The sequence below is a fragment of the Diadema antillarum genome, unplaced genomic scaffold (genome assembly GCF_040938485.1).
Source record: "Diadema antillarum isolate AM-2024a unplaced genomic scaffold, OU_Dant_1.0 scf00000134, whole genome shotgun sequence".
In the NCBI taxonomy this organism is placed as follows: Eukaryota; Metazoa; Echinodermata; class Echinoidea; order Diadematoida; family Diadematidae; genus Diadema; species Diadema antillarum.
In genome coordinates, this window is record NW_027271023.1 from 2,205,991 (window position 1) to 2,233,921 (window position 27,931).

General features: G+C 41.6%; 1 protein-coding gene across 1 annotated transcript; it reads right to left on the minus strand.

The window, feature by feature from the left end:
- Positions 1–236: 236 nt before the first annotated feature.
- Positions 237–27,682, minus strand: LOC139720889 (tudor and KH domain-containing protein-like). The gene is made up of 11 exons (XM_071632219.1): positions 27,555–27,682; positions 23,129–23,245; positions 21,922–22,040; positions 18,723–18,924; positions 18,083–18,228; positions 15,319–15,465; positions 14,415–14,603; positions 7,458–7,633; positions 2,317–2,381; positions 1,425–1,576; positions 237–798 (listed from the first exon to the last, which is right to left on the minus strand). Exons 2-11 carry the CDS (start codon positions 23,226–23,228, stop codon positions 628–630), a joined length of 1,467 nt encoding a protein of 488 aa, XP_071488320.1. The 5' UTR covers positions 23,229–23,245; positions 27,555–27,682; the 3' UTR covers positions 237–627.
- Positions 27,683–27,931: the final 249 nt, after the last annotated feature.

The following is a 27,931-nucleotide window of genomic DNA, read 5'->3' on the forward strand; positions in this document are numbered from 1 at the left end:
TAGAGAGAGTACAAAAGGTGCTGTGTTTACTATATCATACATATCAGATAGCTCCACTTCTACTTACAATTACAACTAAACACAGAGTCAGTAGCCCTCCACAGCCATTAAAAAGTTTACCACCACACCCATGAATATGTGGGGCTAGGTTAAATAGTACTGCATTGTTAATAACTGCTTCATACCAATTTTACAAAAGAAGAAAGAATGCACATCGGGGAGGTATGCCTATGTCTTTTTGTGCACCATAATCACAAAAGATAACTTTGAAGGATCCACAAAGTTCTTGACTTTATATTATGCCCCTTTTAGATGTGTATCCTTTAATGTCAGTCAAGTTGCATCTGGATTCCAAGCTTCTAGCCCTGTTCACACGAAAAGGTAGATCATGATTGCTTTACCATGCAACACTATGAAGAGGTGGTAGCATGTTTGTTCTGATTGTTAACATACAGATGACACTTAAACAAAATGTAGTCTCTTCAGCTGAGATGAATGGAACACTGTTACCACATTGCACATGACGTACGTCCTCCAACACACGCATGGAGGCACAATCGACAGACCTGCTTTAAAGCTTTGGTTCATGCAAGAGTCTTGCAGCTCACATATTGATTGGGCCAGTCATCATAACCTGTGCGCCGCGGCTGAAGCATTGGAGCCGCCACTAGCTTGGGTCCCCTCATGCGGAGACACAGTGGCGTTTGCAGAATTAGCCTCCTGTGAGTCCTGGTGTCCTCTGGGTGTGCTCCACTTGGCAAAGCCCCTGTACTTCAGCTGCTTGGCAATGTTGATATCCTGTCAGAGAGATCAAGATCAAGGAAAGATCTTGGTGAGTACATACAGTTACTGTATTGTTATGCCATGACCAGCATCACATCCTTACTGGCATTTTACCCGTTGAGGACAGTTTGATTTTGCTACAGCACGCATTTCCCATAGACGCTTGCCTGAGTATACTCGGGATCGTCCCCAACGGGTTAATACTTAAACTTCATCATCATCAGTATTAAAAACTCTCACATCACTATCATAATTATCATCACTGTAAACAGTGAGAGAAGGTCATAATCGTGCAGTTCATGTGCAACGTCCTGGCTGAACGAAGCTTTATTCTGAAGACAAGTAACAGTCAGACAAATTGCCCACCCTGCCTCTGCAATGGGGTCTCCTAGGGCTGAGTACTTTGTGCTATGCTCTTCATCTGTCTGGCAGACTCAACATGGGATATCAACATCAACACCATAGGCACAAGTGCCTTGTTACCAGTGTATAGGGCGGCAGAGCAAATTTAGTAGTGCCCTCGAGGAAATGCCTGTAAATTCCTGAATTTGGCATTCTGGCTACAGCACAAAGAATTCATCACGTCATCCTTTCGTTTCTTGGTCTAATGTCGCAGGGAGTCATCACCCCGCACCACTCACATTATCTCCTGTGCAGTCGAAGAGATCCACGCACGGTATCGTCCCTTCATCTGAGCTTTGGTAATCAATGATCTTGGCCATCAGTGGCTTCCACTGGGCGACAGAGGTCAGCGTTTCAAAGTGTGTGATTGCATCCTCGGACCACTGGTCACCTGCAAGCACAGACGATGAATTGGACGTGGGTAGAGTCTACAGTTAGCCCTTGCTGTGCTTTGTTCACCAAATGGCACACACACACTGCAGTGTTTTCTTCACCAATCAGTCACACTACATACCTGTAGTTTTGTTTTGCAAAATATTTGTCTGAAGTTATATTATACCAATAAATCCTGTATTCAAATTCATCACCCCATCCCCTCCTCCCCCTCCTTCCTTCCTTCTTCCTTCTTCCTCCTCCTCCTCCTCCTCCTCTTCCACCTCTGCTGCCACCACCACCAAGACACTGAAATAAAATTTTGATAATCACCACCATAACTCCCACCCATAACATCAAGTGTAGCCATACATTCATCCCATGGATCTTTGATTCACATTACCCTCAATACTGTAGAAGCTGCTATTTTCACATACAGGCATTTTCTCGAATGAGGTCACAGACATTTTTGCAAGCTTTGCGTTGCTTTGCGATTTGACATCGAGGCACCAATGCCTGTCTTTTCACTCCGCCAAATTATGCCATCAAGATCAGGTGGCAATGCTTTCGCATGTTGATAAATTTGCAGTCCAACAGTGATTCGGAAAATTTGTGACAATTAAATCTTCGCATAAATATTAACAGCTTTACAGTGAATGTTTCTGCAAATAACCACAGGGCTAAGCCCCAGTTGTTTTTGTTACAAGACAGGTGTAGTTAATAGTAGTCTAAGAACTGCCATCCTCGTCAAAACCTTACCTATGGGCTGCACACCAGCTAGAGAGAACTCCACTGCTTGAAATGGAAGACTCAAGAAATCCCCTCTACAAAAACAAAGAAATAAAAAAGGCAAAACAAAAACAAGGATTAAGGAATAAAGGGGTAGAGTGAGTGAGTGTTAAGGTTTCATAGGTGGGGGCAAGAATTAAAGTGCATGGAGCTTTAAAATCTGGTGTTTGTATCTATTTCTTCATTCCACATTTCATTTAAACCCATTTTCTACAACATTCTAATGAATCCAGACAATGCAGGCAATGCATTACATTTCTTTGTGCAGTCTCCTCTTAGATTTTCCTTTCATGTGGAACTGGAACCCAAAAGGTCGCAAAGCCACTGATCCGCCGACAGCTGTTATGATGAATTGCTTCAGGTTTATGCATGATACCATGTAAAGGTCGTCACTCTAGAATACAGCAGTTTGACCAAAGAGTTCACGCCTAATTGTTATAAACTGGCGAGTTGTACTGCTTCAAGTGGTCATCAGACACACCAACAGAAGTCAAGAGCCATCACATCAGCCGGGGGATCTTTGTTTTTTAAGAGCTCTTAGATATTTTGGCACAACTCGTACTTGACCCAGTACTGAAACTACAGCTTCATGATCGACTCTTCATCTTTTCATATGGCTTCATGTTTTGCAGGATTGAGGAAGAGAAGGCAGCATTCAAATCACTATAATACAGGATTAATCTTCCCAAGGAGACTAACACCTATAAATCCTTTTTGATCATTTATTGTAGGTTTGAAAAGACCTTCAAATACTTCGACTTAACAAGAACAAACAAACAAACCACAGTTGGATGATCATACGTAACATTTGTCAATTGAAGGACAGCAGGACCACAACCCATCGGTTGTGGTCCTTAGCGTTGATTCACAGGTGGGTGCCCCCCAACTCGCTTGGCCAATAGTTCTGAATGGCACAGCTTCTGTGCTTTTCAAATGAATGCAGCCTCTGTTGTACCCCTGGGCCTGCATTGTATCAGTGCACTTTAGACCGAGTCACAGCCTTGCAAGCAAACAACATGTGCCGTATAAAACCGCTTGAGAAGCCCTTTTTTTTCCAACGCTACTGTAAAAGTGGAAATTTTCGTGGTGTTGATATTTTCGCGCATTTCGCGCAACCAGAAACTAGCGCGAGAATAAAAGCACGTGAATATTTTAGCTTGCTATACGGTCCTGTGCGTGATGTCTTGATTCCGCGGATTTAAAAACACGCGAAACTCTTCTCAGCCGGCCAAGTGCGAAAAATTAGTCGCGCGAAAATATCCACTTTTACAGTAATTAAGACAGAAAACCTACTTCAATCTTTATCAGGTTTTATGAGTTCGAAGTGTTACAAAAGTATATGTGACCCTGCATCACAAAACCAACAAAAAGTCGCCACACATGGATTTTTAGTTTAAGGGCAGATTCTGAAAGAGCAGACTTTAAGCTTTGAAATGATGTATAATTCAATTCAGATGGACTCCCCTAACCCATCTAAATACTGGAAAGAAAACACATTGATCATTTAAGTTCTTGTGGTACCGTAATGTGTTACACCAAGAAAATGCCAATGATATGTAGTGGTAGCTGATTAGCATAGTCATCGTTTCGACTTAACCCGCTCCCTACGGGTACCTGGTTACTTGTGTGTTAAGTCTATGGGGATTGAAGAATTCAGTATGGAACGGGTTAAAATATGACCATGCTTACAATGGAAAATTTTGAGTAAATACATGATTTTTCAGCCAGATGTATTTCTTTCGCGTCGGGAAAATCCGTGGCGAGCGCACCCTCTGCGAGATGTGTATGGATCAAAAGTCTCATTGGTAAACCACACGTGTGTATGCTATTGAATCTGCGTGTATAGATGCGGTTCCAGTCGCATTGTTCCGCTTGGATGCTGTCCTGCGGGAAGCTGCTTTCATTTTGTCCCTCAAAGAGGGTCAGCTTTCGTTCGACAGTCAAGTCTTTCATCCGTTTGTTTTGGTGAACGTTACTAATCGGCCCCATGCTAGCATAGGAATTGCGCGCGAACAAAGACCTGCAGATTTCAATAGAGTACCCACTGGCGGTCCGCTTGGACAAAAGAAGGATTAGTAGGCTTATCCTTCTCAAGTGGACAAAAGACACTCTTCCAGGGCCCGGGACAGTTACTTTAGTTTCAAATACAGGATCTGGGAATAAAGGACTCAGATTTGGGAATGAATTACTGAGGCAGAAAGAAAAATCGCTAAGACAAAATAAAATGCTAGTATCTTTGGAATCATACAATTTTAGAAGGCAATTTTGTTATCATTTGAAAGAGGAGATGTTGCTCTAAAATTTTCTCACAGAGTGAAGGGGGCGTTCTTTTGAAGAAAAACACGGCTGACTCTTTTTTTCCATACTACAAAAAAATTTCTCAAAATTTTTTAATGTATGAATTATTTCTGCAATATTGCAGGTTCAGATAGATATTATGGCAAACTGACTACATGACACGAAAGAACAAACATTTCTTGATATATGTTGTGTAGAACTCAATTCAAAACAGTCAATAGTTTCAGAGATATGGCAATTTTAAATTTCATTGTCAGTCCAGTTTCGAAACGTTCTGGCATTAGGTAAAAACCTCTGGCACGTTAGGGGTTTTGGGCCTGGCACATTAAGAGTTAAAAGTTATCAGACTTGAAATTGAAGAGTTTGCTAGGGATTTCAAGAAATGAAAAGGGGCATCTAAAACATACCTGGTACCAGATCCTTCTACTCTCTCCCAAAAAGGGTTGTACAAAAACTCCTTAAAAAACACTTTCTTATTTATGTTCTGATTTCCAAATTGAAGCATAATGTAGAAGAAGGATAGCTCTTTCAGAAAACATGAAAAACTCAAGATTGACTCGGTTGACTCATTTCACCTTTTTTTGAACCCTCATGTAAAATCAAGGGATGCGACTTTATGTTTGTTTTGTGGCGCACGGTCACATATTGTGATGCATCGTGTGAATTTTCAGAAGAAAAGGTTCAATGGAAGTTATCATTGCTATTAAAGGACATTATATATGTGCAATATTTTCCTTACTGTATGGCGGACAATCTTGCAACAAAAAATAAACAATGAGCAAACGTTAATGGCGATTTTCTCTGTATTTTGTTGTCACAAAATTCCCATGTTTTCCGCATTTGATTTGAAATATCTCAGGATAGAAAGTGTGTCTTTTAATGGATCATACATCATATTAAAGCTTCTTAGAGACTGGCGTAACTAAATATCTTGTTAACCCGTTCCTAAGGGGAACCTGGTTTACCAGGTTAACGTGGTAGCAACTGATATGGTTCCCAAAATGAAGACAAGGGTGCCTGCTTCAGTGACCTACATCGTAAATTCATGTTTCTTTGTGTTAAAATGCTCAGAAAAGTGGGTTTGATAAAAAGATCAGAGTTTATTCTATCAGGATTTGTTCTCCTGCTGTTTAAAACTAGAAATGTCGCTACAGCGACTGGTTATACCCCCGTCAAACAACATTTCATAAGCTTTGGTCAAAACAACATTTGATAAGCTTTGGTCAAAAAACTGAGGAAGTAGTTAAATCCGCAAGATCTTTCCTTGATCTTCTGCCATTAATATGCCGTTACCATGGCAACGTACTTTCGGGTACTGTCGAAACATGCGTCTTGCACATCTACAACCAAAGGCACACGTCTGTACCAAGTTTCATGGAAATTGGGCAAAAACTGAGGAAGTAGTTTGCAACACAAAATTTTCCATCATTTTGGCTCATAATATGTGAGCTGTTACCATGGCAACATACTTTTTGTTATTGTCAAGAAATGTGTCATGCTGACCTATATCCTAAGACAAACATTCAATATGAATTCCATGAGAATTGGAAGAACACTGATGAAGCAGTTTTGCCATGAAGCATTTTGCCCTATATTTTACCAATAACATGCCGTTACCATGGCAACGCACTTTTTGCCACTACGGAAATATGTGTCTTGCACATTAACATATTCAGATGAACATCTGTACCCAATTTCATAAAAATTGATCAAAAACTGTGGGAGGAGTTCGCGACGCAAGATTTGTACCCATTTTTGCCCATAATATGCCGTTACCATGGCAACGTACTTTTGGGTACTGTCAAAAAATACGTCTTGCACATCTACAACCCAAGGCACACATCTGTGCCAAGTTTAATGGGAATCGGTTGAAAACTGAGGAAGTAGTTCGCGACGCAAGATTTGTACCCATTTTTGCCCATAATATGCCGTTACCATGGCAACGTACTTTTGGGTACTGTAAAAAAATACGTCTTGCACATCTACAACCCAAGGCACACATCTGTGCCAAGTTTTATGGGAATCGGTTGAAAACTGAGGAAGTAGTTCGCGACGCAAGATTTGCAACGGACCGACCGCCCGACCGACCGCCCGACCGCCCGACCGCCCGACCGCCCGACCGCCCGACCGACCGCCCGACCGACCGTCCGCTGATTCCTATATACCCCCTTCAAACTTCGTTTGGCGGGGGTATAAAAAAGGGGGTTTTACAGTATTATGTACCTTTTCCTGATTTAGTTTTTCGCTTGTTCTGCTGTAAACTCATACGAACATGTACATAATGATCAAGGCTGAGATCAGTTAGAAATGCGGGTTCGCTGACCCCGGTCACCTCATTCAGGTACCTGGTTTCGTGTAGAACAAAAGATTCTGAGAGCTCATCAGCGCACGCTCTATTCATACCTCGCACCCGATCGATATTTCCATTGTTAACGGGCACATGTAGTTGACCGTAGAAAGGGGGACACAATGAACCGCTTGACTGCCTTCACACAGCTGGGTTACCAACCTGTGTGCCTCTCTGTCGACGGGCGAAAAGAATCTCGTTTGGGGGCATTAAAGGCACTCAGAGAATTGCGAATGGAACAGGTTAAAAGAAAATTCAAAGAATCTGACTTGTGGCTGCTCTTGATGTGACGGGTCACATTTATGGAATGACTTCATGTAGTTCATGAATGAAAAAAAAAAATAGTTAATCTAGTACGTACACCATATGAAAGGGAGAGAGAGGCATGATTGGCCTGCATTTGGTATGGTGTGGGCGCTGGCACTACACTCAAACAGAATTGTGGGTTATGTTACAATGTTATTACCTCAGCAAGCACACATCAGATCTGGCCACAGCAGCACAGTCACCGAAGTCCACGTAGTACACATCAACCATGTCGTTCTCCAGCAGGCCTAGGACCCTGGCCCGGTACCAGGACTGATCGTGGGCAAAAGGGGAAGCAATAATGTCGCCCGCCCTCACAGCATTAACGGCAAATGACTGCGTGGAGATGGAGACAAAAATACTAGCTCAGCAAATAAGGTGGGTGATGATTTCCTCCTCTCTAATAATAATATGTGACCCGCTACGACAAAAAGGTCCTAAAGTCGCGCACGGTCGAAGCCGTGAAAATCGTGTTTGAAGTCAGAGCATTAAAAATTGGTCAAAACTTACGATTTTCTGATGTTGATATATTATTGGAGTCTAACATGTCTTCTATCATCTGTCGAAATTTTGAAGCAAAATGATCAAAGGGAAGACCAAAAAATAGCGTTTTTCTGAGCCATGTTTTTTGTCGTTTCAACGAAGCAGAAACTGGTTCGAAAATTTGGATTGAGCGCCACAGAGAGGTTCCGCCCCTAACAACGACCAGTGTGATCTCATTGGTCAGTTTGCTGCTTGCTGCTAACCAAAGCGTGAAGCTCGCACACTGCCCAGTCGACTGGTGCGTGCAGGCGGGGTGCGCTATGCTCAGCCGCTTCTCACACCCTGGTCACTGATTGATTGGTGAGGAGACCGCCGACGCTGATGTGCTTGAATGAACTCTTCGGGGGTTGCTAGGGCTTACCTTTTATTGTCCAGAGGTGAAAACTGACTTGCGTGTCCCTTGATCGCGATTGCGTCGAAAGGAAGACTTTTTAGGGCACTTTTCTCGAAACAGTGATTTTCCAGACGTCTCGACATGCTTTTAAACATCGATATCTCCGCAGCCGATTATTTTTATAAAATGTGATATATATCAATTTAAAGCAGAAAGATTAGGGGATTATATGATGCAAATTTCAAATAATCAACCTCGCCCGACTTTAGGATCATTTTGTTGTAGCGGGTCACATATTATTATGTACTGTAAAAAATGATTCGCGGCATGAAAAGTCATGAAACGTCGCGACGATAGCTTTTTGCGATTGCGATACATCGCACGGAACGTCGAGGGGGGCCTCGGAGCCCCCCCCCCCCCCAGCCTAGTTAGGGTTAATGTGGAATCACCAGCTTCTGTATGGACGTTTAAGGCATGCTCTGTTCACAAAATATTACTATAACCACAAAGCTTGAAGGCTTGCTTTACCTAGTGACAAATAATGAATGTTTCATAGTGAATTCCTATATATATGAAACTTAATTGGAGGGAGCAGGTACAAATGAAACAACTTGTTATTGCACTGAAGGAAAAGAAACATCCATGAATTCCAATACACTACCAAAGCGCTCGATCTTTTGATTCTACTAAACAATAAAACAATCAAAAGATTGTCTAAGACCCATCTTCACATCCTACGGATGGATCCTTTTGTAACCACACCCTTTTTCTCTACATCTTGCTTATTCCATCCGCAGATATAGCAGTGGAACCCATGATCAGAAGACGATATGTGACTCCCCACAATAAAAGGATCTGAAAGTCGCTGAGGGCTAAGCCAAGAAAATTTAGTTTGAAGTCAGATTTATCATCAAAATCGGTCAAAACTGTTTTTGGCATATAGTCTAATGTTTCGTCTATCATCTGCCCGAAGTTCAAAGCTAAATGATCAAAGGAAAGTGAAGAAATTAGCATTTTTGAGGGCCATGATTTTCTGACTTTCAAGGAAACAGAAACATATCCGAGAATTTGGATTTAGGGCCACACAATCATTTTGCCCCCAGCATTATAGCAATGAGGAACTGATCTCATTGGTCAGTGCGTGGCATCCTGGTTACTGATTGGTCATGCGTAGACCGCTGGCGCTATGCTCGAATGAACATCGAACAGGTTGCTAGGAGCATACCTTCTCGTGTCAAGAGGTGAAAACTGTCTTGCCTCCCCTTGGTCATGTTACAAATTGTACCTTCAGAAGGAAAACTTATAAGGCCGTTTTCTCGAAATGCTGATTTCCTAAACCACTTTGCATGTTCTAATAAAATCATCGATATCTAGGCATCCTAGTGCTTTTATGAGTTGTGTTATATACAAAATGAATGTGGAAGAGTAAGGGAATAATGCCATACAATGTATTATTTTCCGAAAATTGACCTCCCCCGACTTTCGGATCCTTTTGTTTATAGCGTGTCACATATATCCAATGTGAGTGGGATAAAGCCATCTTCTAGATTCAAATAGGAGAGTGAAAGAAAATGCCCAGTATGTTCTGAGCTACTATGACCATCATGCATTCTTCAAGTCACAGGTCAACAAATGAAAAAAAATTATCTCAAAAAAAATGGAGGAAAAAAAGGTACACACCTGTACCTCTCTTCAACTAAACTTCCGGCACAAAACCCCATGTCAAAAATGTAGAGAGAATTCCATATAATTCAGTATTTCTTCTGAGTTGAAAAAAAAATAAAAAATTACACCTTCCTGTCATCCTGACACTGAGGGACACATGTACAGAGTAACATCAGTTCCCATGCAAAATAGAATTGAAGATTACGGAACTTAAAGACAACCATCTCAGGCCTACACTACCTTATCATTTTCAGCAATCATAATAGAAAAAAAGCAACATAAGTTTAAGAGAAAGATGTTTGTGATCAGCATGTGGTTCTTAAATCATAGAATTTAACCTGCTGAAGATAAGTCCCGAGCATACTGGGGCAAGAGTCTGTGGGATATGTGCATTGTAGCAAAATCAGCCCGTCCTCAACAGGTTAATTTGAAACACAAGGCAAGTACAAAAATGTGTTTCGCCCATTCGGGTAGAAGAAATCAATGTTTTTCTAACTCCCAGAAGTTCATTGACCCCGCCTATGACCTTTGACCTTGTGGTGACCTTCAACTCCCAAAGGGACATTTACCAGCCAAGTTTGGTCACAAACGGACATATACATCAAAAGTTATGAGCCATAATCGAAACATGCCATAAAAACTTAACATTGGGCCCTACAGTTCACCGACCCCTGCCTGTGACCTTTGACCTTGAGGTGACCTTCATGTTTGGTAAAATGTGTAACTTTGTATAACCACTCTTCCCTCCAAGTTTGATTGAAATTGAAGTCCTCAGTAGAGAGTTATTCAAGTTTTTGTAGCGTTACGGACGGACGAACGACGGATGGACAGACGCCGCAGGCGATCACTTTACAGTAGTCTCCCCTCACAGCCGCTGGGCTCGACAAAAACCTTGGGCTATGTCCTATGCACATCACTAATCATTAAACCACTCATCACAGACTCCAGACCTACGTCAGGAGAACTTTAAAGCTTCCTTTCTAGACATCTCTGATGTCAATAGGAGGATTTACCGGTTAGAAAATTACATTACAAAATTTCGTTTCTTCTCAGTCTAAGCCTGAACACTGTTAGAAAAAAAAAAAAAAAATCAGCTGTTCAAGCAAGTCCATGTGTCCAACCTACCATTAGAGGGAAGCCCTACAGAAGTGAACATATATATTGTCGCTGGGGCGACAAGACCTCGTATCTACAAAATGTCAAATGTTCAGGAGAGCCAAAAAACATGGCGGCCAAAGCACTATAGCGAATGGGATAGCCTTTCCTTGGACATGCCATGGTGGCTTCATTTTTGGGGTAAGACAGTTAGGCTTTGGACAGGACATCTCTTAACCGATTATTTGACCATTAATGAAAAAAAGTCATTTTCACCAAAATTGCAGATACAAGGTCTTGTCACCCAAGCGACGATATATATATATATTTATATATAGAGAGAGATTTTTCTTCTTTTTTTTTGAGGGGGGGGGTTATTCCTCTGAGTCTGCAAGCAATCCTTGGAAAATGATGACATTTACTGGCACACGTAAGTGGTGTACATAACAAAAACTTGAAGCAATGGCATATTGTGCACATTCACATGGGACAACTCAAATTTCATAAATATTTGACTGCAAAATGGATGGATATAACAAAAAACTAGATATATCGCTACGGCTACTAATATGCCTCCGCCATAATGCATGGTTCTCCTAATAGGTCTATAGTACAATGTCTTGACAATGTGTGATGACAGTTTCACACAATTGGCAAAATATTAAAATGACAGGTTTGACACAAATGTGCTGAATGTTCACTTTCCTAGAACTAGGTTCAATTGGATGAATGATTAAAATGTAAGAGTGCAGGTATTTGGGGAATTGATGATTTTTACTTGACTTTTGACCCTTTTATAAGTTTATGCATTGAGTAATTTTCAAGATATTGAGAAAAAGTATAATTTCAGTATCAAATGGGAAAATAGCATTATCTAAACCTGGTCTTTGACCTTTGACCTCACAGTTCCAAAGAGAATCACTGTTAGGTTGAACATGCATAAATATGTAAGTTTCATGATGATACCTTGAGTTACTTTCGAGATATGGAAGAAAAAGTGCAATTTAGCACTTTCACTTGACCTTTTACCTTTTGACCTTTGACCTTTAGGCAAGAAACTTCCCCCAAAATATAGATTGGGTAATACATGCCATACATCAAGTTTAAAAAAAAAAAACTTTCAGGCATATTGCATTTTAAGGAAAGTAGTGATATTTTGAGGAGTTGACCTCGACCTTTGACCCCCTGACCTTTGACCCATGACCCCCAACTTCCCTAGATAATCACTGCCCATCGGTACAAGCATATATACTAAGTTCCATGAAGATACCTTGAACCATTTGCGAGATATGGAGAAAAACATGAAATTTCATTTTTTTTTTCACAAAATAACCTGTGACCTTTGACCTTTGACCCTGTGACCCTAAAATCCACACAAAGTATTATCCCCCAAGGATATACCCTCATACCAAGTTTGATGTAAAACCACCACACGGTTCTTGAGATATCAACAAAAACAAAACGGGACAGACGGACGTACGGACGTACGGACGTACGGACGGACGGACGGACGGACGGACGGACGGACGGACGGACGGACGGACGGACGGACGACCCGAAAACATAATGCCTCCGGCCACTTCGTTGCGGAGGCATAAAAACCAACTAAAAGTGGTATGCAGTTGTGAAAATGGCCAGTAGATCTACACAAATGCTTAGCCATTATGTATACAATGAACTCATATTTACAAGGGTTGATCATGTTTACACCTGGATCTACAGAGACACACCAGGTGAAACACCACATCTGAAGATGTTCCCGGCAGGATTCAAATGCGGGATACCTACACGTGTACTCCGCAGATCGATCTGTACTAGCTCCAACTTTTATATGTGCTGCCGGGCAATGGGATTTGTTCTTTAAGCAGCATCCATACGTGTGTCTGTCAACAGCATTTGATGATTTGTAATCACCCAGGACATATGGATCAAAAGTTATGAGCCATAATCTAAACGTGCCGTAACAACTGAACATTGGGCCCTAAAAGTTTGTTGACCCTGTCTGTGACCTTTGACCTCGTGATGAACTACAACTACCAAAGGGACATCTACCAGCCAAGTTTGGTCACAAACGGACATATACATCAAAAGTTATGAGCCATAATCGAAACACGCCGTAAACACTGACACATTGGGCCCTAAAAGTTTGTTGACCCCTGCCTGTGACCTTTGACCTTGAGGTGACCTTCATGTTAGGTAAAATGTGTAACTTTGTATAACCACTCTTCCCTCCAAGTTTGATTGAAATTGAAGTCCTCAGTAGAGAGTTATTCAAGTTTTTGTAGCGTTATGGACGGACGACGGACGGACAACGGATGGATAGACGCCACAGGTGATGGTAGTCTCCCCTCACCTATGGTGGCCTCGACAAAAACCTTGGGCTTTCTCCTACGCACATCACTAGTCATTCAACCACTCATCACAGACTCCAGACCTATGCCAGGAGAACTTTAAAGCTTCCTTCCTAGATATCTCTGATGTCAATAGGAGGATTTACTGGTTAGAAAGTTACATTACAAAATTTTGTTTTTCTCAGTTAATAAAGAAAGCCTGCTGTTTAAAAAAAAAAAAAAAAAAAAAAAAAAATCAGCTGTTCAAGCAAGTCCATGTGTCCAACCTCTCATTAGAGGGAAGCCCTACAGAAGTGAACATATATAGAGAGAGAGAGAAAGAGAGAAAGAGAGAGATTCTTCTTCTTTCTTTTTTTTGAGGGGGGGTTTATTCCTCTGAGTCTGCAAGCAATCCTTGGAAAATGTTGACATTTACTGGCACACGTAAGTGGTGTACATAACAAAAACTTGAAGCAATGGCATATTGTGCACGTTCACTTGGGACAACTCAAATTTCATAAATATTTTGACTGCAAAATGGATGGATAAAACAAACAAAAAACAACTAAAAGTGGTCATGCAGTTGTGAAAATGGCCAGTAGATGTACACAAATGCTTAGCCATTATGTATACAATGAACACATATTCACAAGGGTTGATCATGTTTACACCTGGATCTACAGAGACACACCAGGTGAAACACCATATCTGAAGATGTTCCCGGCAGGATTCAAATGCAGGATACCTACACGTGTACTCCGCAGATCGATCTGTACTAGCTCCAACTTTTATATGTGCTGCCGGGCAATGGGATTTGTTCTTCAAGCTGCATCCATACGTAAGTCCGTCAACAGCATTTGATGATTTGTAATCACCCAGCTCAACCCAAAAAAAAAGAACAGGCCAAAAAGCCCGGCCTGGTTAGGGTTAAATCCTCTTTTCTCCCTTTCCTACAAAACTGCACCTCTGAACTCTCTTAGTATTTCAATCACTTTTTGAATGGGTTAGGATGGTCTATTCTAACAGCTTACATACCATCAGCCTACTCTTTTAAACTACGTAGAAAAGTGGGAATTCATTTTGGCCTACAAAACTTTTTTTGTGGGTTTGAGCTGTGCAGTTTCATTTGGTAAAGGTCAACCGTCCTTACCTCTTGTGTTTCGGGCTTGTTGTAGAACTCGGTCATGTTGTCTTGGAGAAGGTCCAGCTGCTGCGCCTTGCTGTTCACCATCTGCAGCCAGAAGTGGCCTGGGTGCTCCACTGCTGACATGTAGACCGTGAAGAAGTCTTTGCCCTTAGGCGGCTCCACCACAGACGTCTCCTCCCGATTCCAGAGGGTCTCCGCTACTGGATACATGAGGTGTATACAGGAGGTGCACTTACAATCCATGACAAAATTGGGAAATGCTCCATAAGCATTGCCTTTTGAGGGCTGCCAATATTCACATAACCAAATTTTAGAGGGTAACCAGGGAGATACTTGCGTTTTACATGGCTCCCAAGAGAAAGGTGCAAATCATTTTCTTTTCAGGGAAGCTGCTACTTTCTTGTCAGGGCAAGAAGAGATTAATTTTTCAGGGACTCTCCCTCAACACCAGGTAGACTTAGCAGCCCTGCTTGACACATTTCTGCCATGATTAGCTGTCATTATTTCACTGTTCAAATGACAGCATTATGGCATAAATGAACTGGCGAGTGATCTGAGGTGCAGTTTAAACTGTTAAAGGCATACAATATCTCTCATTTGTTTGATTGACAGGTAACAAATACCTCAGTTCTCTCTGGTCTGTGACATACACATAGTCTACTCCACATTTATGGTGTGCTAGATTCAACAGAACTGTACAGCCAACTATACATGTTTACATTATGAACATCATCGCCCAATTTTCTGGTCCTTTCAGAAATGTCACGATCAATATCCTGAAGAATATTGGCACAGATGCACAGACTTTTTCCCGGCTCTTGTTTTGTGGTCACCACCTTGGATGCGTGCTCTGACTTGCTTGCTTTATACCTGCTTCTTCCAAGGGTTCTTCTGTTGGTGGGGCGGCTGTTTCGGGCGCAGCTTCCTCAGGGCCCTGAACGGCCACACTCTGCTTGGAAGGCTTTCCTGTGGGTCTCTGTTTTCTCTTGGCGGCGGCTTCAGCCAACCTCTGGTTATAATCTTCTACCTCGGCTATTTCCTCTCTGATCATATACTGCATATTAAGAGAGCAAAGGGGCATCATGTACTTTAATTCACACTACTCATGTACTCACACTAAAGACAGCACTGAAATGTGTAATGTACTTGTCAATTGTAGTCCCGGCCCCTGGGTACCCGGGGATGGCCGGGACTTGCATCCCACTTTCAATTTTCGGATGTTACACCACCCGCCAAGTCTCCGACAGGTCGGGCAAAATTTTCACAGAAATCCCCCCCCCCCCCTAAGTCCCCGGTAGACCGGGCAAAATTGAAGTAGAAATCCCCGGCCAATTCCCCGACAGTCCGGGCAATATTTGTGCAGAAATCCCCGGCCAAGTCCCCGACAAGCTGGGCATATTTGCATAGAAATCCCCGGCCAATTCCCGACCCTCAAGGCCCTGTCACACTGCCCAAAAGTCGCATAAACGCATGAATCACACAAGAAATTTGATTGTGCGTGCTTGTCCATTGAGAATTTTTGCTGATTTACGCAATGAAAATCACCGATGAATTGCACAAGAACTACGGAAATATCACTCAAAAATCACTAAACCACGCACTTTCAGCATATAAGCACTCAAAGGCCCCAAATAGGGCGAATTTGTGGTTGTGCGCGACGACTGAGGTCCACGGAAAATCATGCATAATCTGCGCTTTATCACCAATGAATTGCGTATGAATCGCGCATGATTCGCACATTATGAACTTGATAGCGGCAACATTTTCGTAAACGATCACTGATATTCCATGCATATTTCGCGCATTGTTCACGTAAGAACAACGCAAACTACGCAAAAATTACATAAACAGCGCAATACTGCGTAAACTTTTACGCAAAGCCGAATTTCGAGTTTTGAGTCTTTGAGGCCCTGTCACATTGCCCAAAAGTCGCGTAAACGCATGAATCAAATATTCACGCCTTTTACGCGATTTGCGCATTTCATGAGTTGTCTGACATGGAACATTCGTAGTTAGTCAGCCGATGTGCGTCGGATCGGCGCTTTACGCGATTCCGGGTTTTGAGCAGCTCAAAACTCTGCTTCGCATCAAAGTATACGCAGTATTGCGCTGTTTTATGTAATTTTGGCATAGTGTGCGTGGTTCTTACGCGAACAACGCGCGAATTATGCGTGGAATATCAGCAATTGTTCGCGAAAATTTTGCCGCTATCGCGTACACCGACGACTTTCCACTAACGATTAGCAGACATAAATAATGATGCATGTTTCGCGCTTGTAACACCAGCGTACGTATCACTGAAAATCACTGACAAAAAAACATTGGCGTATTAAACAGAACACACAAATAAGCGCATGTAATACTTATGAAATACTGATCGATGAATCACAACAACTCACGTAGCCTATAATTGGCGCTATATTAGCGATTTTTGCGTGATCTTTCCGTAGTTCATGCGCAATTTATCTGTGATTTTCATTGCGTAAATCAGCAAAAATGGTCAAATTCTCGACGGACAAGCATGCAAAACCAAATTTCTTACATGATTTATGCGATTTAAACGCGACTTTTGGGCAGTGTGACCGAGCCCACATGGATCGCGTAAAGCGCCGATCCGGCGCACACCGGCGGACAATATGAAGGTTCCACGTCAGACAATTATTACAAATGAAATGCGCAAATCGCGCATGTTTCGCGCAAGGCTCGATCTTTTTACATGATTCATGCGTTTACGCGACTTTTGGGCAATGTTACCGAGTCCTCAATAGCGGGGAATTGCTAGTCAAGCGAAATTTTTACGGTCACATTACCGTCGTACTGGAAATGGTACAAATAACGCGATGCACGGTCAACTCTCAAGCAAAATCCGGCACAATCCCAGCCAAAATTCCCGCCCTAAATCCCTGCCATTTGGTTGGAGCGAATTTCCCCCGACAAGCCCCGGTTTATTCCCTACCCACCGGGGCAAAATAAGTAAATCTCCCCCGACAAATCCTGGTCCATTCCCGACCCACCGGGCCAAAATAATTGAATTTCCCCCGACAACACCCCGGTATATCCCCGACCCACCAGGGCAAATTGAGTGGATTTCCCCCGACAAAGCCCGGTCTATTCCCGACCCAGCCGGGCGAAAAAAATGCTGAAATCCCCACCCAACTTGGTTGCAAGTCCCAGCCATCCTGGTACCCAGGGGCCGGGACTACAATTGACAAGTGCATAAAGTGTAACTTTATTGCTTTAGTATTGATCTACCTGCAAAAGAGACACAGCAAAATTAAAAGCATATCACATTTTTTTTGCTACTTTGGCTATAAAATGATATGGCACCATATGATGATAACTACAGTAATTGCTTGACTTGCCTAATGCACAAATTCATCATGTGACCACTTGCGAGATGGGAGAAAGAGATTCAATAATAGATTATTCTACACACATTGCTCACATAGAGTGGTAAATTTATGTAATTGGTTAATCAACATAAACTGCCAACGCATTTTCACGACTACGAATTCTAGTTCTATAGAGCAATCATCATGACTAGCAAATATTTTCCTTTCTGGTCAAGACATCCCCTCCCCATCCTTCCTCTCCCTTCCTCACATTCACTTCTTAACTTTCTTTTTTCTCTCTTGATGGGGACTACTAGACCATGGATGTACAAGACTGACCTCTGCAGTGTCCACCTGCAGCTTGGAGCCCCTGATGTAGCATGACCTTGTGACCTCTGGCTGGGTGGTGTCCTCTGCCATCCTGTCGATCTTCACCCGCGCCCCACTGCTGTTCTGGATCTTCCTGATGTTGGCACCTTGACGACCTTCAACAAAAAGTGGCACAGATTGATCGATTGGCTCTACTCAAGACTTTGTGGACATTTTGTTGAACACCTGGACAAACTGGCAATGCAATATGACATAAGTGCATACTAATATTATTAAGATTAATCTACATGCTTTCTGTTTCTTAACCCGTTCCTTCCACAATTGTCTGAGCACTTTCAATACCTCCAAACTAGATTCTATGTGCAGGTTGAAACAGAACGGACAGATTAGTAATCCACGGGAGCGAAAGCAGTCAAGTGCTACAATCGTACACGTAATCCCTTTCGATGGTCAACTACATGTGCCATCGAACAATGGAAGTATCCATTGGGTGCAAGGTATGAATAGAGCGTGCGCTGATCATGGGCTCACAAACTCTTTTGTTACACACAAAAGACTAACCTGAATGGGGCGAGCAAAAAAAAAAAACAAAACAAAACAAAACTTGTAAGTTTGCATCTTCAAACGTTGATGTTGTCACCATGCCTACCTATGATTCTTCCGACAGCTTGCTGTGGAATCAGGATTATCTTGGAGATAATTTCGGGCTGGGATGCCAGGAAGTCCTGAATGAGTTTCTCTGCCAGGAGGATGCTGTCACGGTTACCACTTATTCTGAGATGCCTATCGGCGTCATCGTCTCGCTTCGTCTCATCCATGAACTTCACCTGAGCCCCGCTCTCTGCTTGGATCTACAAGTATGCGAGGAAAAATTGCAGGAAATGAATTGAGAACTGAAATCAGAATTGAGGCATCACCATGTCCAAGACTTAGTCTTGCAGTAAAATTATATCTTATGTATGTACTTTGAGTGCCAATTGGTGGAGGAAACCCTCAAGCATTGCACACACTGTCAAGGGTTAAGCAACAACAGTAAAGTGGACTGGCTCCCACTATAATGGGAGGACTAGAAGTGGGCATGTATTCTACCACAGTAAACTTTTACAAATATTTCAATTAAAAGTCCTTTTTTGTTCAATATAGAAAAAAAAATGAATAGATTTGATTTGAGTTGATTTATTGGTTTCTGCATTATCCCTGTTCATGCCAATACAGTACAACACATACATATGTACATGTGCACACATATTGTTGATACCATATACAGTATATATTAGTTGTTTACAAAGTAATTTTGTTCCCACTTCGTTAAAGGGATGGTACAGTATTGGTGGAGATGAGAATTGGGCTTTTACCTTTTTGCGAGATACAGTGCACTCCCGTTATAACGAAATGCTCGGGACCGGCAGTTTTCTTTCGTTACAACGAAATTTCGTTATAACCGAACAAATACAATATACAACGAAAACAAGGAATCCACGTATATATATATCATATTCTGTTTGCTGAAGACTCATCATACACTGGAAAGCTATGTGAAATGTGATTGGATAACTGTATTACAATAATAAACGCAAGTTCCCCTCAGAAACTGTGCGTGACACATGGAGCGAACACACAGTGGTGTGAAGCGTTCACCCATGCAGAGACGCTATAAATGCTTGTTCCGCTACGTATTTTCGAAAGCAATGCGCATTTCGTTATAGCGGAGCACATTTCTTTTGTTTTTCTTTGCCTGTGGCGCTCGGAAAAGACTTCGTTATAACGGAAATTTCGCTATAACCGTGTTCGTTATAAGCGAATTTTGTACCATAGACTTTAATGATGATAATTTTGGGACCAGAAGATTTACTTCGTTATAACGAAATTTCGTTATAACCGTGTTCGTTGTAACGGGAGTGCACTGTACCAAGAAAACACTTATGATATAGTACAGAGCATACCATTTTAAGAGGAATTCAAAGTTTACTTGAAAAAAAATCGGTTTGGAATGACTGAAACATCCAAAAATAAAGTAAAACTAAGCGATCGTAATAAAGTGTGGGTCCCATACTTTATTAGAACCACCCTTTTTTGGATATCTCAGCCATTTCAAAACCAATTTTCATCAAATAAACGTTGAATTCCCCATAGAATTACATGCTCTTTCATATTTCATACGAGGTTTCTCATTATCTCACAAAAAAATGTTAGAAACCTGAAATTAGGTCTCAACCAAAACTATACGATCCCTTTAAAACAATGTGTTACAAAATGTATCAGTGATACATTGAATAATACAGAAGGACTGCAACTTAAGCCTAGCTTAATTTGCTTGCAGCCCTTATTCACAATAGATATAAAAAATAGAAGGGAGGGATGACTTGCGTAGAGATAGGATAGAAGAAAGGGGAAAAGAAAAAGAGGTTTGTTCGCTTTCATCAAGGTTAAGACATAGTTATGTCACCTGGATCATTGATCAGCAAGGCACAACAAAATATTATCTCACCCAGTTGCAGATGAACAGTTTTGTATGCCAAGTCACATGGTTACGTAAAAGATATAGCAGTGCAGCAATATTTTATACACAAAGTAATTCCATGTATAGTGCATTGTACATAGATATTGGCACACTCAATAATGCAAACGAGCTCAAAAATGCACAAGTTCTGTGTTTTGTTTTGTTTTTTCCTTCTATCTCTCTCTGCACCATCTAGAAGGCAGACTAACTTTACAAACTTTTTTTCCCCCTTTAACAAATTTCTCAGCCTCATACTGTTTACCCTCATTTGATTACCTAAATCCTCCATCTTGAAGTACAGCAAATTCAGCTCAAAGAGATTACTAAGGATCTTGAATCTTAATCTGAAAGAAATTGGTTGATTTCTTTATTTTAATCATGTACCACCCACTGCCTATTGTTTATTTTCAATAAAGCCAGAGTTTCCCTGCTCTAAGCTTTTGCTGGCTAGGTTCTGAAATTGAGAAATACTGTAGGGTAAGGGGTAGATTATAACAAATGATTTGGCATCACTGCTAATGTGACCCTGCATCACAAAACCAACAAAAAGTCGCTCGACAAGGATTCTTAGTTAAGGGCAGGCTCTGCAAGAGCAGACTTTAAGCTTTAAAATGATGTATAACTCAATTAAAATTGGCTTTCCTAATCTATCTAAATATTGGAAAGAAAGCACACACTCTGGAAAAGTGTGTACTGAGAAAAAAAAAAAAGGCTCCGAAGTATAAGGTCTATTCAAGCACTTAATCTTACCGAGCCATGCTAGCTGTGCAATGCACAGGAATAATAATAATAGTTTAGTAATAATAAAAAAGATTATGTGTAAAACGCCTTCACAGCAACAACATACAGTAAAGGAATTATAACTGACGCTGAAACTGAGCATGCTCTATTAACACATTCTGCCCATGACTAATGCAAACTTTAAAAGGCAGGAGCACCATTCTTTCTGAAGTTATTATAGTTGAAAGTGACGATTGTGTCAAGGATTTTTAAGAAAAGAAAAGGGGGCTCTAAGACATACCAAATTACACTATTCTGCATAAAAAAGAGTTATAGAAAAACTGCTCAAAAACACAATTCCCCATTCGTTTTATGATCCCAAACATGATAATGTGAAAGAAGAATTGCTCTTAAAGAAAACCTCAAGATTTACTGAACTGATCTGTTTCACCTACATGTACATGTATTTTGAGTCCTCCCATTAAATCAGGGTGTGCAACTTTTTGTTGGGTTTGTGATGCACGGTCACAAATCGTGCACATGGCAAAATGTTGTTACCCTATGTGCACTCCCACACCCCCTAATGAAAATCTGCCATGCGCACAATGGAATAGTCTTCATCTCTTACCTTGCGGATGTTACACCCATCTCTTCCAATAAGAGACCCAACTTTAGAACAGGGGACACTCATATCAATTGTCTGCCTCTGGGCTGTGGCAAGATTCCCCGAGGGTTTAAGTACATCATCTGGATCTGGGGAGGATAAGAAAGAAATTAATAAGGATCAGACTGTTTACATCTCATGGTCTTAATAAGAAAGAGCTTAAATATCTGCAAAACTGGGACACTTAAAATTCATAGCAGATTTAGCTGTCTCGGCTTTATGCTGTTGAAGGGTTGGATGCACCTGTGAACTTGGGCCCACTTTATGGCAAAGGAGGTATTTCACCATGAGTTTTGCCGGGTGTTGTGGCGTGCGCCTGCAATCCAGCTACAGTGCTTTGGAGGCAAGGGCGGGGATATGGCTCAGTAGGTAGTGCGTCTACCTTCACATCCAAGAGCAGCGGGTTCAAGTCCCGAGTCTCACGGAGCAAAGTTGTGTGTAAGCATTCCGCCCCTCTAGTAAGAGGCAAAATACTCTGTCCCTCAGATACTGTAGGATATTAAATAGAGGTCCCGTGAGTGTGTTAGCCACAACACATGCACGTAAAACATCCCATTCATCACCAAGAGCAGGGTGCCAACCCTTTAAAGTGGTCCCCCAACCCATCCACACAAGAAAACAAGCGAATGATGCCGACCCCTCGTGGTTTGCCCCAGGTGACTAGCAATAGTCAGCAGACGGTATCAAGCAGGCACACTGTGCCATACGCTTGAACGAATGACCATGAGTTCACATGAATTACAGTCAATTTTAGCCATTAATTGCTTACGGGCTTACGACATGTCAAAAATTTGCAAGCTTCACAGGGAGTCTGAGGTCCTCAAAGACTTTTTGTGAAAACAAAACACTAACTTTGCAACTCTCTCTGCCTAGGATTTGCTTTATGTTAATGATGTTTCCTAATGCTATGGGAACATACGTACATAATTTGGAAAGTGCAACAATCATCATAATCATAATCATAATCTCAAGCAGGAAGCAGACAAAAGATTCAGACCAATGATGTACAATGTATTATCTTCAACTACCCCATGACACCCCCCCCCCTCCCACTTACAACTGTAACTTTGAACCCTTCCTTGCTTTAGTCAATAATCCTATAATAATCCAATAATAATAATAAACTTTCCAAGAGGGTAATTGCACATATTCCAACACCCTGTGCACTGACCATCTTCTTTCTTCTTCTTGAGGAGGAGGTACAGCAGGACAACAGAAACGGGCAGAGCGACTGCCAGGGCCACTTTCTGTCTGGTTGTCAGCTGGTCCATCCTGTCAAATCAGCTATCTGTCACAAAAGAATCAAGAAACGGGAGCAAGAAGGCTACAATGAGCATGATATATATCAAGCAAATGCACCAGTACACGCAGAGGACATTCTCTTCTTTGCTTTGAAACAGAACATAATATATCAAAGTATAAGTTGCTTTGTAACAAGTTCCACGAAACTACAATGTAGGATGGCAAAGGAATATTTGAACAAGCTCATACAATAATTTAAAAAGTTTAGTTGGTCTGAATGTTGATGAGTCAAACTTTAATACAGCGAGTAAAAGTAGAGTAAATGGTAACAGTTATTAGCTGAGCAGTATGCCTACTCTGCGGAATACCCACCAGTAATGTGTAAACAAAGAAATATCCAGCAGAACGTAGCATTGCCAATTTGCATGACCGACATAGTATGTACATGGAATCTGCATTCCAGGGCTGTGTCAGGGAAGGGGGGAGGGGGGGGGGTGGGGTAATGGGGGCTATTCTGTACATACATCACATGTATTTACAGACAGCTGTAACATTTTTTCATCAACACTTTGTGCAATCCAGTGTGGTGTTGAACATAAAACATTCAGCAACGCTGCACGCTGGCTCTGGTCCAACGGTCCCTGACCAGTAAAGGTCACTGTTGGACCAGTAACTTTTTCAGGAATGGACCAGTAAAAAATGGAAAAACTGGGTACCGACTGGTCTGACAGAAAGGTCGGACCAGTAGAAAAATGGGTTAGTGTGCAGCCCTGCATTCAGGTAAGATTATGGTCCTATCAACAAACAAAGAGTCCCAGCATAAACACCAACAAGTGATGATGTGAATGGCAGTTGTAGTGAGTATCAGTTGTAAACACTGTCACTCTCATATCAAGCAGTGGCAAATTTTGCAACTCCAAAAATGAAAATAATAAAAATGTGGTAACTACATGTAATTGTATTATGGTCAACAATCTCTTCAATATCTCTGCTCTGGAATCAGCTCTCTAATGATATTGGAGAATGTTCATCACTAGATCAGTTCATTGATTGAAGTCTCATTTGTTTGTACAAAGTAATTTTCATTTGAGTAAACTACTTATTGATGTGTTTTTTTAGGTTGATACAATGATATAATTTACCTTTTTTGTTTTTTTTGTGTTCTTATACATGTGTCTGTCTTTTCTCATTTTTCCAAAAAAAAATTGTTTATTATTACAATCATCTAGAATCCTCACAAAAACCTACATACATACAAGTTTGAATAAAATCCAACAAGATACATATTGTGGCTGATAGAGCACATACAAGACATGTGCCATGGTATCTAAGTCAGAACACTGAGGGCGCCATCACCACAAACTGTTTGTGTCCTACATGTAGAATGACTACCCGTACATCTCCTTTCCAGTAAGTCTGAATAAAATCCCTTGAGTAATAATCAAGCGATTGCATAAATTGACAACCATTTTTGTAAATTTTGACCTGATCAGGGTGACCTTTGACCCTGTAAAAGGTGGACCAGAAGGGGCAGCATTACAAATGTAGGTATACCTGTAGGTGTCTAGATTTGACTACCTGTGGTGATACAATTTTCATATAAATTGACCCCAAAAAAAAAGGAATTTAAAAAAATGTTACAAAAACACAGCCCAGCAATGAAAAATTTTGTGTATTATAATGATGGAAAAAGCGAGGGCACCACCACCAAAAACGATAGTCGTCTTTGTTTTACCATAATGCACCTTCATGCCAAATTTGAAGATGATCCATGAAGAACTGCAGCCAGTAGAGCGGAACGGAAGAGCACTCACAAGAAAATGTCTGCGGTAGATGTAGCAAGACAAGGCCAAATCCATAGTATCCTCTGACCACAGGCCAGGAGTATACTGGTAAGTTGGTATTGCAATAATATCATTCAGGATGATGATGATGATGATGATCCACAGCATTTGTATGGCGCCATATATCTGTCACAGAAACATTCAAAGGCGCAGACTCCTCCAAGAGTTAGCAATTAAATGTCTGGTGAAAAATGTGAGTCTTGAGTGAGGCTTTGAAGTGATCCAGTTTGTCAATTTCACGGAGGAAAGATGGGAGGGAGTTCCATAGGCGAGGAGCAATAGAGGAAAACGCCCGGTCTCCGTATCCCTTGAGATGTGTGATGGGCACCTGGAGAGTGAGGCCAGATGAACGAAGGCCAGGGCGAGGCTGCCGTCGCTCAATTAGAGAAGACAGGTATCCTGGGGCCAGACCATGAATGGCCTTAAAAGTGAGAAGTAAGATCTTGAAATCAAATCTGTTCTTAATGGGAAGCCAATGCAGCTCAGCCAGGACAGGGGTAATGTGATCATACTTCCTCAGCCCGGTGAGCAAGCGTGCTGCTGCATTCTGTACTGCTTGAAGTCTGTTCAAGGTTGCAGATGGAAGGCCAGCTAGGAGACTGTTACAAAAATCCAGTCTTGATGTTATGAGTGAATGAATGATGCTTTCTGCTGCTATCCTTGTAAGCAGAGGTCTAATAGCTGCGATGCTACGAAGCTGGAAGTAAGCAGTCTGGCATACCTGCGAAACATGCCTATCCATCCTCATAGACCCCCAGGTTACGGACGTTATCTGCAGGAGAGACAGACACATCACCGACCTGAAAATCCATGGAGACAATCTTGTTTCTCATTTGTGGAGAAGAAATGATGAGGCATTCAGTCTTGTCATCACTGAGTTTCATGAAGTTCTTCACCATCCATTGTCGGATATCTGACAGGCATTCAGTCATCCTCGTAGCTGCTGCTGTTTCTTCAGCTGCCACTCTTGGATCGAATGTCACATAAAGGATCTCATACGCAATACTGAAAAATTTATCTTTTATGACTGTACTTTTAGCTATATGTAATTTCTGTCTACTTTCAGCAGAGACTTGCGCTGAATTGGGCATTTTAACAAGTGTAGTGGCTTTTCAGCAGAGTCTCAGCTGTTATAAATTTCTAACTTTCTAGGATTTTATAATTTTATATTACCTCCCTTACATATCACGAGCAGTGAAACAGATACACAGGATATTGATACAAACATATTGCTCATCCCATGATGCAGAATTTTGCATCAGCCTGAACTCGCTGCAGAACAACACACAGGTATTTTTCACATGATCAAGAACTGACCTGAACAGTCGCGACAGACAGCTCAAACTAAAATCTCCCCTCAATTCCATCTTACCACAATACCAGATAATGCATTAAGTATTCTTACATGGTAGTGCAGCTGCAGTACAGCATGGCATTGCGTGATAATAACGCAGCTAGACCATCTAGTCAGATACAAGGTCCCTTGGCCCTGGTGGTCCCACCTATTCACAGTGAACGAGGTGATCACCTTTCTGCTATACAATGTATACAATAATAACACAATATGGGATGTTGAATAAATCATTGTACTTGCTGGGATGTTGTATGTCATTGGTGGGGTGGACCAGGGTCCCGTTTCATAAAACTTGTTACCTGTATCAGTGTCAGTGACAACTGCCACATATCTGACAAATTTGCTCTTAGCCAATCAGATGCAAGGATTTCAGTAGCTTATAACAACTTGGACAACTTGTCACTAGAGATTTATAATGACAAGTTTTATGAAACAGGGCCCAGATCAGTTGTCATGACAACCCAACATCCACCCATAATATGGCAGAGTTTTGCATGCATTGCATCGATTGTGCATACGATACGATGAACTAGAAGAACTCACGTCTCAAACGTTAGATCTATCCCAGAACAAGCACCAATTTCCGTGGCCTACATTTCTACAGAAAGTGTAAAGTACAGCAGCTGCTGTATAACGTTAGTATTTATACACACGCACGACCTGACTGATGATGTTGTTGTTTGTATTTGGAAGCACATGTCTTAGTTCTGCCAAATGTGAACTATCAAAATCAAATGCCATGTTGCGCTAAGCCTAAGGCCTCGATCGATGAGTATAATAAGTTTTATGAACTACATGAATGAAGATGCCACTTGTACATCCTACGAGTATGAACATGCCACTTGTCACATCCTTATAACATTATACAGATCGTGATGATGGGATGAAAGTTACACATTATTACAGTAGTCATTGTAGCCTTAAAATACAATAATAGTACTAACGTTAATTAGTAGGGCCTAGATGAGCTGGAACTCTACTTGACTTGAGTGGCCTACACTGCATTACCGCCTTCTCCACTGATCAGGCATTGATTGAGGCCTAGTCTAACGCTTAACATTGTTAGATGTCTATGTCAAGTTAGTGTTATAACGTTAGTTAGACATTCATTCACACATTAGCAGTCCAAGACCAACGTTAAAGTCTAATTAGGATACCTTCAAAACACAAATGGAAGACGTCAAACACCCTTCGACCAACTAGACATCTAGAAGAAACTTGAAGGACGTGAGCTGACAGTCTATGTACAAGTGCACAGCTTGTAGAGCTGAGAGTTAAATTCACCAACTGAAACAGGCAGTTCAGCACACCATTTCTTTATCGGTCAGTCCCGTACCCACGTGTATACATTGTATGTACAGATACCGTATACTAGCTAGCTAGCAGACTGCAATAGAACCCCATGCAATGATCCACCTCGCACCAGTCCTACTGCAAGCAGCAGCAGCTGTGCGATCGGACCGTCTGTGCTGACTTAGACGCAGAGGGCGCACTAGAAGAATGATAGACTAAAGTATCAGAACCTGATGCACAA

What these genes read in the sequence shown, in the direction of transcription:
- LOC139720889 (XM_071632219.1), bottom strand. Translation starts at nt 23,228, where the DNA reads ATGGACCAGCTGACAACCAGACAGAAAGTGGCCCTGGCAGTCGCTCTG. An exon ending in AGGAAGCTGCGCCCGAAACA is followed by an intron (nt 14,604 to 15,318) that starts GCCGCCCCACCA and finishes CCAGTAGCGGAG; the next exon opens with ACCCTCTGGAATCGGGAGGA. An exon ending in AGCTGGTGTGCAGCCCATAG is followed by an intron (nt 1,577 to 2,316) that starts GTAAGGTTTTGA and finishes CTGTGCTTGCAG; the next exon opens with GTGACCAGTGGTCCGAGGAT.